This window comes from Acipenser ruthenus, chromosome 23, assembly GCF_902713425.1.
Source record: "Acipenser ruthenus chromosome 23, fAciRut3.2 maternal haplotype, whole genome shotgun sequence".
Classification (NCBI taxonomy): Eukaryota; Metazoa; Chordata; class Actinopteri; order Acipenseriformes; family Acipenseridae; genus Acipenser; species Acipenser ruthenus.
In genome coordinates, this window is record NC_081211.1 from 13,870,174 (window position 1) to 13,887,556 (window position 17,383).

At 41.7% G+C, this 17,383-nt stretch overlaps 1 protein-coding gene across 1 annotated transcript; it reads right to left on the reverse strand.

The window, feature by feature from the left end:
* Positions 1-730: 730 nt before the first annotated feature.
* On the reverse strand, positions 731-11,643 carry LOC117413119 (filaggrin-2-like). The gene is made up of 2 exons (XM_034021873.3): positions 11,366-11,643; positions 731-8,711 (listed from the first exon to the last, which is right to left on the reverse strand). Exon 2 carries the CDS (start codon positions 5,937-5,939, stop codon positions 4,638-4,640), a length of 1,302 nt encoding a protein of 433 aa, XP_033877764.2. The 5' UTR covers positions 5,940-8,711; positions 11,366-11,643; the 3' UTR covers positions 731-4,637.
* Positions 11,644-17,383: the final 5,740 nt, after the last annotated feature.

Consider the following 17,383-nt stretch of genomic DNA (forward strand, 5'->3'; position numbering starts at 1 on the left):
GCAAGAAGTCCATTAGAAGTGAGCGAAGTGGAAATTTCATAGACCCAATTGACAAACCTGTAGTGCTGTAAAGGGCTTGTAATGTCATAGACCCAGCTGAATAACCTGTAGTGCTGTAAAGGGCTTGTAATGCCATAGACCCAACTGACAAACCTGTAGTGCTGTAAAGGGCTTGTAATGTCATAGACCCAGCTGAATAACCTGTAGGGCTGTAAAGGGCTTGCAATACCATAGACCCAGCTGAATAACCTGTAGGGCTGTAAAGGGCTTGTAATGCTATAGACCCAGCTGAATAACCTGTAGGGCTGTAAAGGGCTTGTAATGCCATAGACCCAGCTGAATAACCTGTAGGGCTGTAAAGGGCTTGTAATGCCATAGACCCAGCTGAATAACCTGTAGGGCTGTAAAGGGCTTGTAATGCTATAGACCCAGCTGAATAACCTGTAGGGCTGTAAAGGGCTTGTAATGCCATAGACCCAGCTGAATAACCTGTAGGGCTGTAAAGGGCTTATAATGCTATAGACCCAGCTGAATAACCTGTAGGGCTGTAAAGGGCTTGTAATGCCATAGACCCAGCTGAATAACCTGTAGGGCTGTAAAGGTCTTGTAATGCCATAGACCCAGCTGACAAACCTGTAGGGCTGTAAAGGGCTTGTAATGGCTCAGGTCCTAAAGCCATAGCGTTAACAGGTATGCATTTGTTTTATTAATTCACAGTGGGTGGAGATACATTGGCTTCATCTAGTCAAAGTGAAAATAAAGTCACTAGCATAAAACAAATGTGCAAATAAGATTGACAGTAAAACACGAAGCCTTGCTATTAACCCTTTATGGAGTAGAATTAGGGCTTGAATTTTTCAGTTTTAACCGATAATAAACAAAAAAACACCCGAAGACCTATTTAGAAAATTCCGTTTTGATTTCTTTTAAACCGATACACCTGAGTTTCAGCATTATATTTTTAATAATGTCAATCATTCACTACTCTTTCTATATACAGAACATGTCTGAACATGTCTGTAATCTTTGTGGTCCTACATAATAGAATACACTTGATCGAGTGACTTTTTATTTTGAATGAATGCATTTTTTATAAATACAGAAATTAGAATATAAACAAGGACAAAGTAGAAAGTAACATGTGAACAAAAACAAGAAAGACATGTTAGGGACTAAAAAAAACAACTCATACCTCAAACAAAAACAACAACTCAGTTTGTTATTGTTTAGGACCAATAAATTCAGGACCAGTAATTATTTTAATGTTAGGTTAACATTTATGTTTACAAAATTAATAATGTGTGTAAAATATTCAAAATTAATAAAACAATATCAGTATTACGATTAATAAAATAATAACTATAATAAATACAAACTACTGTTAAAAGGCTAATAAGTCAATTGGTTAAACTTTAAGCTTGCTTTGCAGTATTCGTGTTTGCCTTCTAATTGTTCATATAAAGTTATTGAAGGGTCTTTATTGAATAAGCATTATTGACAAACCAGGCAGTGAGTTGGTTGAGAGGTTGGAACAACGTGTACAATGTGTGAACTACAGTCATACAACTGGAAGAGTGGAATCCGTCTGCATCCAGCTCAGTTACTGATACAGGAGTTATTGTGTGAACTACAGTCATACAACTGGAAGAGTGGAATCCGTCTGCATCCAGCTCAGTTACTGATACAGGAGTTATTGTGTGAGCTGCAGTCATACTGGAAGAGTGGAATCTGTCTGCATCCAGCTCAGTTATTGATACAGGAGTTATTTCTTAATCATATCAGGACCCCAACATTACAGTGATAGATACAGAGGTGGTGTAGGGCATAAAACGAAATACTTCTCACAATTCTCGGATTCAAAATGCATCCACAGTTCTAAATTGCCAGAATACTAAATGTGGACATCTTCACTTCAACACTGTAAATTAACGTTTGTATATGTATTAGTAAAACTTACATGCAATTTATTAATTATCGAAACTGAAAATGGATGCGTTTGAGTATAGTTTATTTTTAATAACCGAAAATAACTGATTTTGCCAAATAATTATAATAAACGAAAAAACACCCCCGAACTCAAAAAAAAAAAGAAAAATGCAAGCCCTAAGTACATTATATAGTAGTGCATCCCAACCAGATATTACACATTAATCACTTACTGCTAACAGCTCACAATCTAATTCCACAGAGTACTCAACTGGATTTCATTGTAATTTCAAAGTGTACTCAACTGGATTTCATTGTCATTCCACAGTGTACTCATTTGGTGCATGTTTGTGTGACAAATTACAGGGGAACAGTTGTTATTTTAAAAGCTTGGTAATGCAAATTACATTCTGTATGTCATTATTTAAATAGCTGAATTGAAGTCATTATAAACTGAAATACGAAGGATAAGCAGATGTATACTTTTGCGAATTGAAAGTTTACATTTACTCACAATCCACTTACTGTACCAAGCTTTGAAAAGAACTCCAAAGTCAAGGATCATGTTCCACTCCTAAAAGAGAGTCTCGGTAATATCTCAACTGTAGGCGTAATAAAATAGGTCTTTCTCTCTTTCATATGCATCCATACCATTCTCCTAACAGTGAACTCACAATACAAAGAGATTATGAGTGTATAAATGACAGTTCAAACACAGTTTGGAGTAGATGTTGCCTTTTTATCCCTCAGTAAAGCCAGCTACATGTGCTGGGTGTTGTTGGATAGGCAATGCAACACTGGCACTTTTCCCCGGTGAACTCGAAGGAGCATTCTGATAAAAGGCTGGTTGTGTTGGGTTGGGGCTCACTGCCATTCCTGTAGGAATATAATACATGCTTTCCAGACAGCTGGGTTCAGCAGGCTGGGTGTTCTGCAAGGTTGGCTTCAGTGCTTGGTTAGCTGTGCCGCTAAGCTGCAGGTTATTCTGGGATAAGTTCTGATTGTGCAGATCAGGGTGCCTCAAGGGTGAAGCTGCGTGGGGAGGCATTGGCAGACCTGTGTAAGGCATATAGGGAGATCCATACATTCCTGGGTTCATGAAAGAAGAATAAGGAGAGGCGGGGGGCTGATACACACTACTTTGTGCTAAACATTGCTGAGGTATCAGCACCTCCACGTATTGTCCAGTTTCTGGATCATAAAGCATTTTACGTTGAGGCTGAACAGGAACCTCAATGTAAAAATATTTGCCAGTCTCGGGATCATACAGAACTTTTCTTCGGCTCTGATGATACTGAAAGCAAGGCATGCTGGAATTGTTTTCAGCAAACGAAAGACGTTCAGTTTCTCTCTCTGTTGCATATGGTGAAGGGAACCCTACAGGGCTACACATGAACTGTGGCCGGGCTTCCTGAACCATCTTCGGGGAAGCAACCTGCCTATATGATGGGCTCCCACACAGTTTATCAGGAGAAGTTTCTTTTTGAAATGGTTTGTCATCAAAGCTTTGCTGGGGTTGAAAGTTTGAATCTGGCTGAAAAGAGCAAGGGTTCAAGGGGCCCTTCTGCTGAACCTGTGGAGGAATAGTTACACAATTCAGAGGTTCAGAGTTCATGGTTTGCAGTTGAGGCCTCTTTGTTGGTTGGCTTTTAGTCAGCAAAGCTTCACTTAGATCCTGTACTTTAGCAGGTGTTCCTCCTGAGGGAGGAAGCGGTGGAAGTGTTTGTGGTGGTGGGCTTATGTATCCATCTGAAGAACACTTTTTAAAGGATCTACTGGGATTTTCAGATGGTGTTTGTCCTGGTGATACTTGTGTTCTAACAAACTGCCTGGAGTGTTGCTTCTCTTCATATTCTGGTGGGTCATCTGAAGTAATATTATGATCCACACAGCTTGGAATTTTCCACTTCAATTTGTAATCCTTTGTAGATTGATGGTGTTTAACTTGAGGCTGTAGCTCTTTAACGATGATATCACTTGCTTGTGGTGTCTCTGAACTGAGCTCTGTAGCTGAAGCTGGATTCATGTTTATTGACAGGGAATTGCTAGTTTGCAATGAGTTCTCTTCCTTGACTTTGTCTTCTGAGGTGCAGGTTTGTAATGGTACCTCAAGTGTGTTGACATGCTTTGGGGGGGAGTGAATTGGTTCACTATCAAATAATCCTATATCGGCTTGAAAACCTTTCTCTTTGATGATCATTGAAACTGAATGGCTGTTTTTTGATGGAAGACATTGTGGATTTGGTTTCTGCCCCTCCCTGTTTGGCGGTGAGGTTTCACTTCCTTTATCGAGTTGATCTGCTGCACAGTACACCTCCATGGGTGGCACACTCTCACAGTAGATTTCGGAGATTCCAGATGTATCTGAAAGATTGTGGTTTGGTGGTATCATGGATTCCTCCTTTAAATCCTTCTTTGTGATACTGTTCGATTCACTTTCTTCAAAATCACATGTTTTTGGTACTGCAACAGAAGCATATTCCCTGTTTTGACAAGGAAGTATCTTTTGAGTGGTGCTTTTAAACACCTGTTTCTTAACAATTAGCTGTTGGCTTTTATCCACCATGCTGTCCTGTCTGGTTATTGTCTTGCACTCTGGTGGAGGAGATGTGGGATCCAGCACGCTGTCCTGTCTGCTTTTTGACTTGCACTGTATCAGTAATGGCAGAGGAGATGTGGGATCCAGCATGCTGTCCTGTCTGCTTATTGCCTTACACTCTGGTGGAGGAGATGTGGGATCCAGTATGCTGTCCTGTCTGCTTATTGCCTTGCATTCCATCAGTAATGGCAGAGGAGATGTGGGATCCAGCATGCTGTCCTGTCTGCATATTGCCTTGCACACCGGTGGAGAAGATGTGGGATCCAGCACGCTGTCCTGTCTGCTTATTGCCTTGCATTCCATCAGTAATGGCAGAGGAGATGTGGGATCCAGCATGCTGTCCTGTCTTCTTACTGCCTTGCACTCTGGTGGAGGAGATGTGGGATCCAGCATGCTGTCCTGTCTGCTTTTTGACTTGCACTGTATCAGTAATGGCAGAGGAGATGTGGGATGCAGCATGCTGTCCTGTCTGCTTATTGCCTTGTAGTCCGGTGGAGGAGATGTGGGATCCAGTATGCTGTCCTCTCTGCTTTTTGACTTGCACTGTATCAGTAATGGCAGAGGAGATATGGGATCCAGCATGCTGTCCTGTCTGCTTATTGCCTTGTAGTCCGGTGGAGGAGATGTGGGATCCAGCATGCTGTCCTGTCTGCTTATTGCCTTGCATTCCATCAGTAATGGCAGAGGAGATATGGGATCCAGCATGCTGTCCTGTCTGCTTATTGCCTTGCACACCGGTGGAGGAGATGTGTGATCCAGTATGTTGTCCTGTCTGCTTATTGCCTTGCATTCCATCAGTAATGGCAGAGGAGATATGGGATCCAGCATGCTGTCCTGTCTGCTTATTGCCTTGCATTCCATCAGTAATGGCAGAGGAGATGTGGGATCCAGCATGCTGTCCTGTCTGCTTATTGCCTTGCACTCCGGTGGAGGAGATGTGGGATCCAGCACGCTGTCCTGTCTGCTTATTGCCTTGCATTCCATCAGTAATGGCAGAGGAGATATGGGATCCAGCATGCTGTCCTGTCTGCTTATTGCCTTGCACTCCGGTGGAGGAGATGTGGGATCCAGCACGCTGTCCTGCCTGCTTATTGCCTTGCATTCCATCAGTAATGGCAGAGGAGATGTGGGATCCAGCATGCTGTCCTGTCTGCTTATTGTCTTGCATTCCATCAGTAATGGCAGAGGAGATATGGGATCCAGCATGCTGTCCTGTCTGCTTATTGCCTTGCACTCCGGTGGAGGAGATGTGGGATCCAGCACGCTGTCCTGTCTGCTTATTGCCTTGCATTCCATCAGTAATGGCAGAGGAGATATGGGATCCAGCATGCTGTCCTGTCTGCTTATTGCCTTGCACACCGGTGGAGGAGATGTGGGATCCAGTATGTTGTCCTGTCTGCTTATTGCCTTGCATTCCATCAGTAATGGCAGAGGAGATGTGGGAGCCAGCATGCTGTCCTGTCTGCTTATTGCCGTGCACTTTACCAGCAGTGGTGGAGGATATGTGGGTGGTTCCAGGGTTTGTTCTTGATCTGCAGGCTCCGGAGAAATAATAGCTGATGCCTTAAAGGATAAATTGTAGGTATGTTTGACAAGCTTTCTGACATCTCTAACCTTATGCATTGGCACTTTTGGTTTGTTTTTTAAATTGCTGTCTTTAACCTCTAGCTGGGACAGTTTCTCAGATTGTTGTTGATCCATACATGTAGTGGCTCTACTTTTAAACAGCGGTTCTGAGTTTTGTTTTGCAGAGCTCTTGCCTTCAGTATTGGGAGATAAAAGTCTTGCAATGCTAAAAGTATGATTCTTCTTTTCAGTCCTATTCCTGGGTCTCAAAGTTATCTCTGGTGTTTTTGATGTAAACACATTTCTTATAAAGTGCTGAGTGTCGTCTGTTTTTGCTTCATGTTCATCATTCTTTGGAGATTCATATGCTGACCAAACAGAAGTTGGCTCTGCTGGTGCACTTTCCAAAGAATCTTTAGCAACATAACTTTCTGAATCCCCCAACTTTATTTCACGGTTAGTGCATGCTATTGGTTTTGCTACATCGTTAACATGATTGTTATCTCCATATAATTTCCTATTGCTCCATGGTATTCCTATTCTAGACTTGTTACCCTGTGCACTGGTAATGATGGCTGCATCAGAATCTCTTCTTAAACTAGTTTCATAGCTTTGGAAACCATACTTGCAAACTGGCTTCTCTTGTGTTTTTGAATTTAAACCGTTGTGCATTATTAGTTTGCTTACCTTATTTGCTTTGCTTGAATTGAATTTGCTTTGCATGAGAGAATCCATCTGTAAGTGTTCTGAAGAAAAGCTGCCATCTGATGTCACCCCAGAGCTGTAATACAGGTTTCCTCGGGATGGAGTGTTAGAATATTTGAATTCTGTGTCACACACCGAGGAAGGACTTCGCAGAGACGATGGCTCTGCATCTTGAACATCCCCACGATCCAGCTGCAGTTTATGTTCATGTTGCATTTTTTTAGATAAAACATTTTTTATAAGACAGGATGCAATTTTAGCTTTGCTAGATGTTTCATCCAAAGACACTGATTTGTGTAGTTTCTGTTTTTTATTATTTTCATCCAACACCTCTGCATGTTTATTTGATTCACCCTGAATAACCGCAGGAGTGCTGTGTTGACGAATGAATATATCCTGAGCATGTCTTTCAAAAGGTCTGGATGTAGGCTGGCATTCAGCAAGCCCGCTTGATGGAAAAACATTCCCCTCTTGTCTTTTGAGTTGAATTTGGCGTTTTGGGACAGTCCTGTTGCTGCAGCTCGTGTTTAATTGATCTTGGTTTTCCAGAACAACATCCACACATTCAAAATTCCCCATCTCAAATCTGTCAACAAGATCTTTGTTTTCAGGTAAATCTGCATAATTAATTCCAGACCCACGAAAATCAGCATAATCTGGCCAAGCATTTACTCCACAACTCCCTTCTGTCGATGGCTGTGACACATTGGTAGAAGATCTATAGTAACTGGAGTTATAGATGGCAAGGTAATCATCTTGAGGGTATGATAAACTTTTAAAGGCCAAATCTGTGAGACATTTGACTTCATTGTCAGCTTCATCGAATTCACTTCCCATGCTTGAGGTTTCACTGGTACAATCTGCTCCTCCGCGCCTGTTGGGTTCTGAAAAGGTGCTTCTTTTGTGGGCTGTCGAGTTCTGTTTCTTGGTGTCCCAGAGCTTTTCTTCCTGGGTTGTGGAGCTGAAACGGCACGCTGAGTCACTACACCCCGTCATTCCTGGCTGCTCTTCTCTGACTGGAAGCTGTGTGCTGCTGTGCTCAGGAATGTTTCTATTCTTGGAGGAGAGTGACAGCTGAGCCTGTCTCTCTGTGCCAATGCCACTTCTGTCTCTCCCACTCACTGCTGGATCCTTTACACAGTGTCTGCTGACAGACCTTGAATTACTCAGGTTTAGATCAGTTGAGACCACACTTAGATGAGGTTTATCCCTCATCGTTATGGAAAGATATTGCTGGTCACCACCTTTATTTGTATTCACATTAAAACTCTGCTCACTCTTCTTCCATGGACCTGAATTAGAAGTCATTTCATTATCCTGGTTACTATAAGTATTTTCATCAGTGTTTCTGTTTTTTGAAGCCTTGTAGAATAAGTGCTCTGTTTTATAAGTAGATTGTGAGAAATCCCTTTCGTAGCTGGCTGCGTGTTCTGTATCTGTTTGTTCGGGAGAGAGGTCCTCTTTGGTGACTTCAAAGGTTTCACTGCAGTTGCTGAAATGTCCGGCTGTTTCTGAACACAAGGCAGTATGATATGACCCTGAAGAATCATCAGCCTTACATTCAGCAGATTCAAAACTGATGAAAGGATTTGTGTTGGAATACATCTGGATTTCACTGTCGTCCCCAAAAATATCATCCAATGACGTCCTTTCTGTTATATCAGTCTGATTGTTTATGATTACACTGTCAGTGATTGCACTTGAAAAGAAATCAGTCATAGTGCCATCATTATTTTGAATATTAAGGTCACCTCCTGTTCTTCTCAGAGAGGGAATGTTTGTACTTGAAGAGGACATGTTTCCATGTAAAGAAGCGATTGTAACAGCAGAACAGTTCGCATTTGCATCACTGTGCCCAACACTTTCACTTGCTTATTTTCTCATTCCAGGTGTAACAGTTTCAATGATCCTCAGCCTAAATTACCAAGAAAAGAAAAGATGATGTAGGTCACATATATGCATATCAGTATTCCAACATGTGCAGTGATGTGTTTTCCTGCTGTAACACTTAACCATACTAATACTCTATACAGTGTAATGTACCAGTTAGACGCTATCTTGAATACTGTGTCAAGCTTTGGTCACCTCAATGCAAAAAATACATGGTTGCTTGAGAAGGTACAAAGAATGGCAATGATCCAGGACTTAATGGCATGAGCTGTGAGGACAAGCTCAAAGAAATACATTTCTTCAGCATAGAAAAAAAGAAAGAGGGGAAGTTTAGTAAAATCTTAACTGGATCAGACAAAGTTAACCCACGTCACAGCTTTAAACTTAGCACAGAGCAGAACAATAGGCTATAAATGGAAGCTGAGTAATAGAATAGATCAGAAGCAGTTTCTAACAGAGTAGTACGTGCATGTAATAGCCTAGCAAGTAGTAGGATCTAACACACCAGGAACATTTAAAAAACAATTTGATTGTGTCTGGTTAAATTTGATCCTCATAGCAGGGAAATGGTGTGCCATGAAGGGATGAGGCTTGATGGGCCAAAATGATCTTATTGTTCTTAGTTTTACATGTGCTTGCTTTGCAAATACGTCAAATCTCCCTTCTAAAATCCACAAGCACACTTATGTTACACATGCTAGAACCCCCCTTCAGTGCTGCACAAGGAGAGCTATTTAAGTCAGGCTCCATTGAAAACACTAGAGATCCAAAGTACCTCTTATTACACTAAGAGTACTATCCCACACAATTCTCTCTCTCTCTCTCTCTCTCTCTCTCTCTCTCTCTCTCTCTCTCTCTCTCTCTCTCTCTCCATATATATATTAAGGAAGAAACCCGGTGGTATCTGCCTCGCCTCCACTTCTGACAACAATGTAGCGACTGTGTGCTGGGTTTCAGCACCGGTGCAGAAAAGACAGGACACCAGCTCTCTCTCCCAAAAAGTTTAAAGTCATAAAGTCTCGCTCCTCCATATGCGCAGGCAAACTCGCCACACACAGGTGGGTAAAACTATCAATGACTCAATGAGTCGGTACCCAATAAGGCATTGTAAGGGGACTGAGTGGAGAAGCTACTAGAACGTGATTCATTATAAAAATAAAACATACAACTGACAAATAAATATGTGAAATATAACAGGGGCATTATTGACTCTGTTACAATCTTAACTATCTTTTAATGAATACGAAACAAAAGATTTGAACACGAACAAGTAACATATTATTTCTGTGTGTGTGTGTGTGTGTGTGTGTGTGTGTGTGTGTGTGTGTGTGTGTGTGTGTGTGTGTGTGTGTGTGTGTGTGTGTGTGTGTCCTGGGCCAATCTAGATTCGCCCGATTGGACGTGGACAAGTGCCGAAAAAAAGTGGTAACTTTGGGATTCGCCAAGAAGCCCTTGGCGAAACTAGATTGACCCGGGCAAAACTAGACTCGTCAGAGCACCAGGTTTCGCCCTTAACATTTATATATATATAAAACATTCCTGTTGTTGTTTAAAATTATACTAAAATATATTTAATCTTTATTAAGTGTTCAGATATTGTTAATATGTTTATGTGTTCGATTGGACATCCTACCACACATATAAACATACACTAGTTTTAAAGTCTTTTAGTACATGTGGTCAGGTGGGGTCCAGTTACCTGTAACACAGGAACAAATGGGGAGAGGAAACTAAGTACAGTGCTCCCTCGTTGTTTTAAGAATGGGTACAGTGCTCCCTCGTTGTTTTAAGAATGGGTACTAATGTTAGAACTAAAGTTTCGTGTCTCAAGGTATACAATCCCTTATGTTTTCCAAAAAGAGCAACTGACAGCTTTTTAATAAATATTTGGCACATTTAGTGAAAAGTGAGGGGCAATGGCACTGGCTCCAGGAAGCAGTGGAGCTGGCGGACGCCATGCAAGTTTCCCCTTACATTCCAGGGCCTCTCAAACACAGACTAATTGACTAATGTCCACTGGCTGCCATATTGAGGCTACCAAACGTATGTAACCTCCGGAGATGAAAGTCTAGTAGATTCACTCTGTGTGTCACCCTGCCACCCAGGACAGACCTGTTAACTGCCTTCACAGCTTTGTATTTTGTTGTCTGTTTCCTAAAAGTTGGACTTATCAAGTACTTGCACTGAAGGGTTCAAATGTGGAAAAGCACTTCCTGGCTGTCACATTTCTATGTAGATTCCGTATGCATTCTTCTGTTTTGTTAAGTAATTAATTACACTAAATTACTGTTATAATTGAGAAAATAAATCACTCAACTACAGTACAGTGCAAGATGAAACACAGACACCATAAAAAAACCCTGGTTTTGCTTGTATACAATTTTTGGAAAAAATAGTTTAGGCTTTAAATGTGAATTGTAATAAACAATAGCGTAAGTCTTTCAGAATTTCAATAAGCCAACATTTACATTGCATGATACTGGATATAGAGAAAAAATATCTGGACTAACAGAAATTAATAACAGAAAATATACATTGAATTGTCACTTGTTTAAAAAACGTTTCATAAATATATATTCAAAACATAGTGAATCTGTATAACACAAAAGATTGAGTGAAGTTGTAACGATTCTTTAGTAAGCATATCTCATGAGTGTTTAAGATTAAGGATAATATTACCTTAAGGGAATCAACGCAGGCTGAAAACCCAGTGCAGTCAGGCAGTGGTGGATTCCCAGTCTTGCTGCAGGTTTCAATATTAATGTCCAATTCATTCAAATGGAAGGAAGAATTCCTCTAGCAATAAAAATACACAATTGTGTCTTTCTGACTGATACACATTGTCTGTTCTGTTTCCCTACAAAAAAAAGCAGATCACGTGACATACACACATTATACTTTGTTTTAAAGATCTCTTCTGACAGATGATTGTGCTTGTAGACTTTATTGCATGTTACAGTTAGAACCCTTTCCATTCAGATAAGAAGAGTGCAGTTTATAGCAGCAGCAGGTGCGAAACATCCAAGTGGAATTGGACACTCCAAGCCAGCATGGTCACGGGGCCAGCTAAATTTAAACTGCTCTATCACAAGAGATATATACTGGCTGACCCAGATATGGCAACCGTCTGTGCACCAAAGAATATTTAGAAATTACCCTAATTAGCCTCCGCAGGGGGTTACCCCCGGCAACGGGATATAGTGGAGGGTGTCATGTGCATGTCACACCTTACATTTCTGCAATATCTGGACAACTGCTTATTACACTGTGAGGGAGCGTGGCATTGTTAACATTATTAATATATAGCTGCAGAAGGGATTATTACACTGTGAGGGAGCGTGACATTGTTCACATTATTATTATATATCTGGTGAAGGGATTATTACACTGTGAGGGAGCGTGGCATTGTTAACATTATTAATATATAGCTGCAGAAGGGATTATTACACTGTGAGGGAGCGTGGCATTGTTAACATTATTATCTGGACAACTGCTTATTACACTGTGAGGAAACACACAGGCAGGTACTGCAGTGCAAAAAGACGCGCTGTGCGCCGTTTATTTAAATAACAAGAACAAATAAAATATTTAAATAAAAAAGCAGCCTTCATTTATTTATTTATTATCTTTGATTTTTACCCTCCTCTCTCTTGCTCCTCCGGCATTTCAAAACAAAAATAATACATCATGGCGGACAGCACCTCGCTCGTCCTTGCCAAACAATAACAACTACGGCTTTTTACCGTCATAGTTAAACATAATAAATCATAACAATAACAACAACAACAACAACAACAACAACAACAACAACAACAACAACAACAACAATAATAATACAACAAAACAAATACAAAGTAATCAATTTCACAGGGGCGGAGGGGTACCCCATTTTAAAAATAAATAATATATTTATGGCAGGGTTTCAGATTCAGGGTATATGTGGGGTCTGTCTGTCCCTGCATTTCTCCATCTGTACGTCACACTTATATGTTTGCATATCTGGAGAACTGCTTATTAAATTGTGCTGAAACTTGCTGTTACCATTATTTAGCAGAAGTTATTGGGAGGATCAGAATGAGGGGATATGTGCTGGAATCTCTGTCTTTACACCCATCTGTCACACTTCCATGTTTACATGTATCTTTAATACAACAAGTTATTCCACATTGTAAATCAGTCATTTTAATATACTTCCCCATGATATTAACACATCATTTGCTTACCACATGACATCTAAAATAACACATCCAATTGTATTAACCTATCCATTGCCAGTTCTTATTCTTTCTATTCTGTACATACGTTTTCTTTTCATCATTCTGACAGCTCTAATTCTGAATTCACAGCCATAGTGGGGGATGTACAGTATGTTTGCTGTTTCAATAGGTATAGTTCATAGCCCTTCTTTATACTGTGATACTAGCACTAGTCTTCTCACTGCAGTGCATCACTGCCTTACAAATAGCTTGACAGGTTACTACATTTATTAGTTTAATCAGAGCAGTGTGTCACTGAAAACTGCTTTAGGTATGTCCGAATAAAGGTTGTCTGCTGTTGCATTCGTTCTGATGAAAATGTACTGGAATATTTACTAGGAACGACCACTGCCAGGACATGCAGTTTGTATTGGATTTGCACAATTGCTTAAACTGCAGTTTCAGGTGCCATGTTCCATCATAACCAGGCCCTGTTACCAACCACGACCGCTCTGAAAGGATAAACACCAGACAGCACAGCAATGAAGGTGAAAGTATCCATCACGACCGCTCTGGAAGGATTAAACACCAGACAGCACAGCAATGAAGGTGAAAGTATCCATCACGACCCCTCTGAAAGGATAAACACCAGACAGCACAGCAATGAAGGTGAAAGTATCCATCACGACCGCTCTGAAAGGATAAACACCAGACAGCACAGCAATGAAGGTGAAAGTATCCATCTCGACCGCTCTGAAAGGATAAACACCAGACAGCACAGCAATGAAGGTGAAAGTATCCATCACGACCCCTCTGAAAGGATTAAACACCAGACAGCACAGCAATGAAGGTGAAAGTATCCATCACGACCCCTCTGAAAGGATTAAACACCAGAAAGCACAGCAATGAAGGTGAAAGTATCCATCACGACTGCTCTGAAAGGATAAACACCAGACAGCACAGCAATGAAGGTGAAAGTATCCATCACGACTGCTCTGAAAGGATAAACACCAGACAGCACAGCAATGAAGGTGAAAGTATCCATCACGACTGCTCTGAAAGGATAAACACCAGACAGCACAGCAATGAAGGTGAAAGTATCCATCACGACCGCTCTGAAAGGATAAACACCAGACAGCACAGCAATGAAGGTGAAAGTATCCATCACGACTGCTCTGAAAGGATAAACACCAGACAGCACAGCAATGAAGGTGAAAGTATCCATCACGACCGCTCTGAAAGGATAAACACCAGACAGCACAGCAATGAAGGTGAAAGTATCCATCACGACCGCTCTGGAAGGATTAAACACCAGACAGCACAGCAATGAAGGTGAAAGTATCCATCACGACCCCTCTGAAAGGATTAAACACCAGACAGCACAGCAATGAAGGTGAAAGTATCCATCACGACTGCTCTGAAAGGATAAACACCAGACAGCACAGCAATGAAGGTGAAAGTATCCATCACGACCCCTCTGAAAGGATTAAACACCAGACAGCACAGCAATGAAGGTGAAAGTATCCATCACGACCCCTCTGAAAGGATAAACACCAGACAGCACAGCAATGAAGGTGAAAGTATCCATCACGACCCCTCTGAAAGGATTAAACACCAGACAGCACAGCAATGAAGGTGAAAGTATCCATCACGACCCCTCTGAAAGGATTAAACACCAGACAGCACAGCAATGAAGGTGAAAGTATCCATCACGACCGCTCTGAAAGGATTAAACACCAGACAGCACAGCAATGAAGGTGAAAGTATCCATCACGACCGCTCTGAAAGGATTAAACACCAGACAGCACAGCAATGAAGGTGAAAGTATCCATCACGACCGCTCTGAAAGGATTAAACACCAGACAGCACAGCAATGAAGGTGAAAGTATCCATCACGACCGCTCTGAAAGGATTAAACACCAGACAGCACAGCAATGAAGGTGAAAGTATCCATCACGACCCCTCTGAAAGGATAAACACCAGACAGCAGGGCAATGACGGTGAAAGTATCCATCACGACTGCTCTGAAAGGATAAACACCAGACAGCACAGCAATGAAGGTGAAAGTATCCATCACGAACCCTCTGAAAGGATAAACACCAGACAGCAGGGTAATGAAGGTGAAAGTATCCATCACGACCGCTCTGAAAGGATAAACACCAGACAGCAGGGCAATGAAGGTGAAAGTATCCATCACGACCCCTCTGAAAGGATAAACACCAGACAGCACAGCAATGACGGTGAAAGTATCCATCACGAACCCTCTGAAAGGATAAACACCAGACAGCAGGGCAATGACGGTGAAAGTATCCAGAATGTTAGGTATGCAGACTGGTTTAACCCCTAAAGTGGACTGTGGGTTGACTTGACCCCTATAGGGGACTATGGGTTGATTTGACCCCTATAGGGGACTGTGGGTTGACTTGACCCCTATAGGGGACTATGGGTTGATTTGACCCCTATAGGGGACTGTGGGTTGACTTGACCCCTATAGGGGACTGTGGGTTGCACTGGCCATTGGTCGCCCTGGGATAGCTAGCACACAGTCAACAATGCAGGAGAAAGTCTCAGTGCATTGTGCACATTCTGAGGCATGAGTGGAGTGCCCTGGTTTTGAATGTCTGCCGGTGTTTATGCTTTCCTCTCTTCAGCACAGGGTGCAGTCTGTGCTGCTCCCGCAGCGGGCCCATCAGTCCGAGGTCCATGATACAGCCACGTGTGCTTCAAGTGAAACACACTTACTGGCTTTATACAAGTAGCAGGTTCCACATAACTGGGTTTCTCAATAGTAGCAGTAACTGCATGTATACATACAGGTACGTTGGCATAGGGCCTTTCTCCCCTATATCAGGTAAGGCCTGCATACATACAGCCTACTGTGGATCTGCTCAGGTTACTCTCCAACACTATTCTCCAGCAGGGACAGAGTTTTTGCACCGGCACCCTTATACAGTGCCTTGCGAAAGTATTTGGCCCCCTTGAACTTTGCGACCTTTTGCCACATTTCAGGCTTCAAACATAAAGATATGAAACTGTAATTTTTTGTGAAGAATCAACAACAAGTGGGACACAATCATGAAGTGGAGCGAAATTTATTGGATATTTCAAACTTTTTTAACAAATAAAAAACTGAAAAATTGGGCGTGCAAAATTATTCAGCCCCCTTAAGTTAATACTTTGTAGCGCCACCTTTTGCTGCGATTACAGCTGTAAGTCGCTTGGGATATGTCTCTATCAGTTTTGCACATCGAGAGACTGACATTTTTGCCCATTCCTCCTTGCAAAACAGCTCGAGCTCAGTGAGGTTGGATGGAGAGCATTTGTGAACAGCAGTTTTCAGTTCTTTCCACAGATTCTCGATTGGATTCAGGTCTGGACTTTGACTTGGCCATTCTAACACCTGGATATGTTTATTTGTGAACCATTCCATTGTAGATTTTGCTTTATGTTTTGGATCATTGTCTTGTTGGAAGACAAATCTCCGTCCCAGTCTCAGGTCTTTTGCAGACTCCATCAGGTTTTCTTCCAGAATGGTCCTGTATTTGGCTCCATCCATCTTCCCATCAATTTTAACCATCTTCCCTGTCCCTGCTGAAGAAAAGCAGGCCCAAACCATGATGCTGCCACCACCATGTTTGACAGTGGGGATGGTGTGTTCAGGGTGATGAGCTGTGTTGCTTTTACGCCAAACATAACGTTTTGCATTGTTGCCAAAAAGTTCGATTTTGGTTTCATCTGACCAGAGCACCTTCTTCCACATGTTTGGTGTGTCTCCCAGGTGGCTTGTGGCAAACTGTAAACAACACTTTTTATGGATATCTTTAAGAAATGGCTTTCTTCTTGCCACTCTTCCATAAAGGCCAGATTTGTGCAGTATACGACTGATTGTTGTCCTATGGACAGAGTCTCCCACCTCAGCTGTAGATCTCTGCAGTTCATCCAGAGTGATCATGGGCCTCTTGGCTGCATCTCTGATCAGTCTTCTCCTTGTATGAGCTGAAAGTTTAGAGGGACGGCCAGGTCTTGGTAGATTTGCAGTGGTCTGATACTCCTTCCATTTCAATATTATCGCTTGCACGGTGCTCCTTGGTATGTTTAAAGCTTGGGAAATCTTTTTGTATCCAAATCCGGCTTTAAACTTCTCCACAACAGTATCTCGGACCTGCCTGGTGTGTTCCTTGTTCTTCATGATGCTCTCTGCGCTTTAAACGGACCTCTGAGACTATCACAGTGCAGGTGCATTTATACGGAGACTTGATTACACACAGGTGGATTCTATTTATCATCATTAGTCATTTAGGTCAACATTGGATCATTCAGAGATCCTCACTGAACTTCTGGAGAGAGTTTGCTGCACTGAAAGTAAAGGGGCTGAATAATTTTGCACGCCCAATTTTTCAGTTTTTTATTTGTTAAAAAAGTTTGAAATATCCAATAAATTTCGTTCCACTTCATGATTGTGTCCCACTTGTTGTTGATTCTTCACAAAAAATTACAGTTT

What these genes read in the sequence shown, in the direction of transcription:
- LOC117413119 (XM_034021873.3), bottom strand. Translation starts at nt 5,939, where the DNA reads ATGCAAGGCAATAAGCAGACAGGACAACATACTGGATCCCACATCTCC.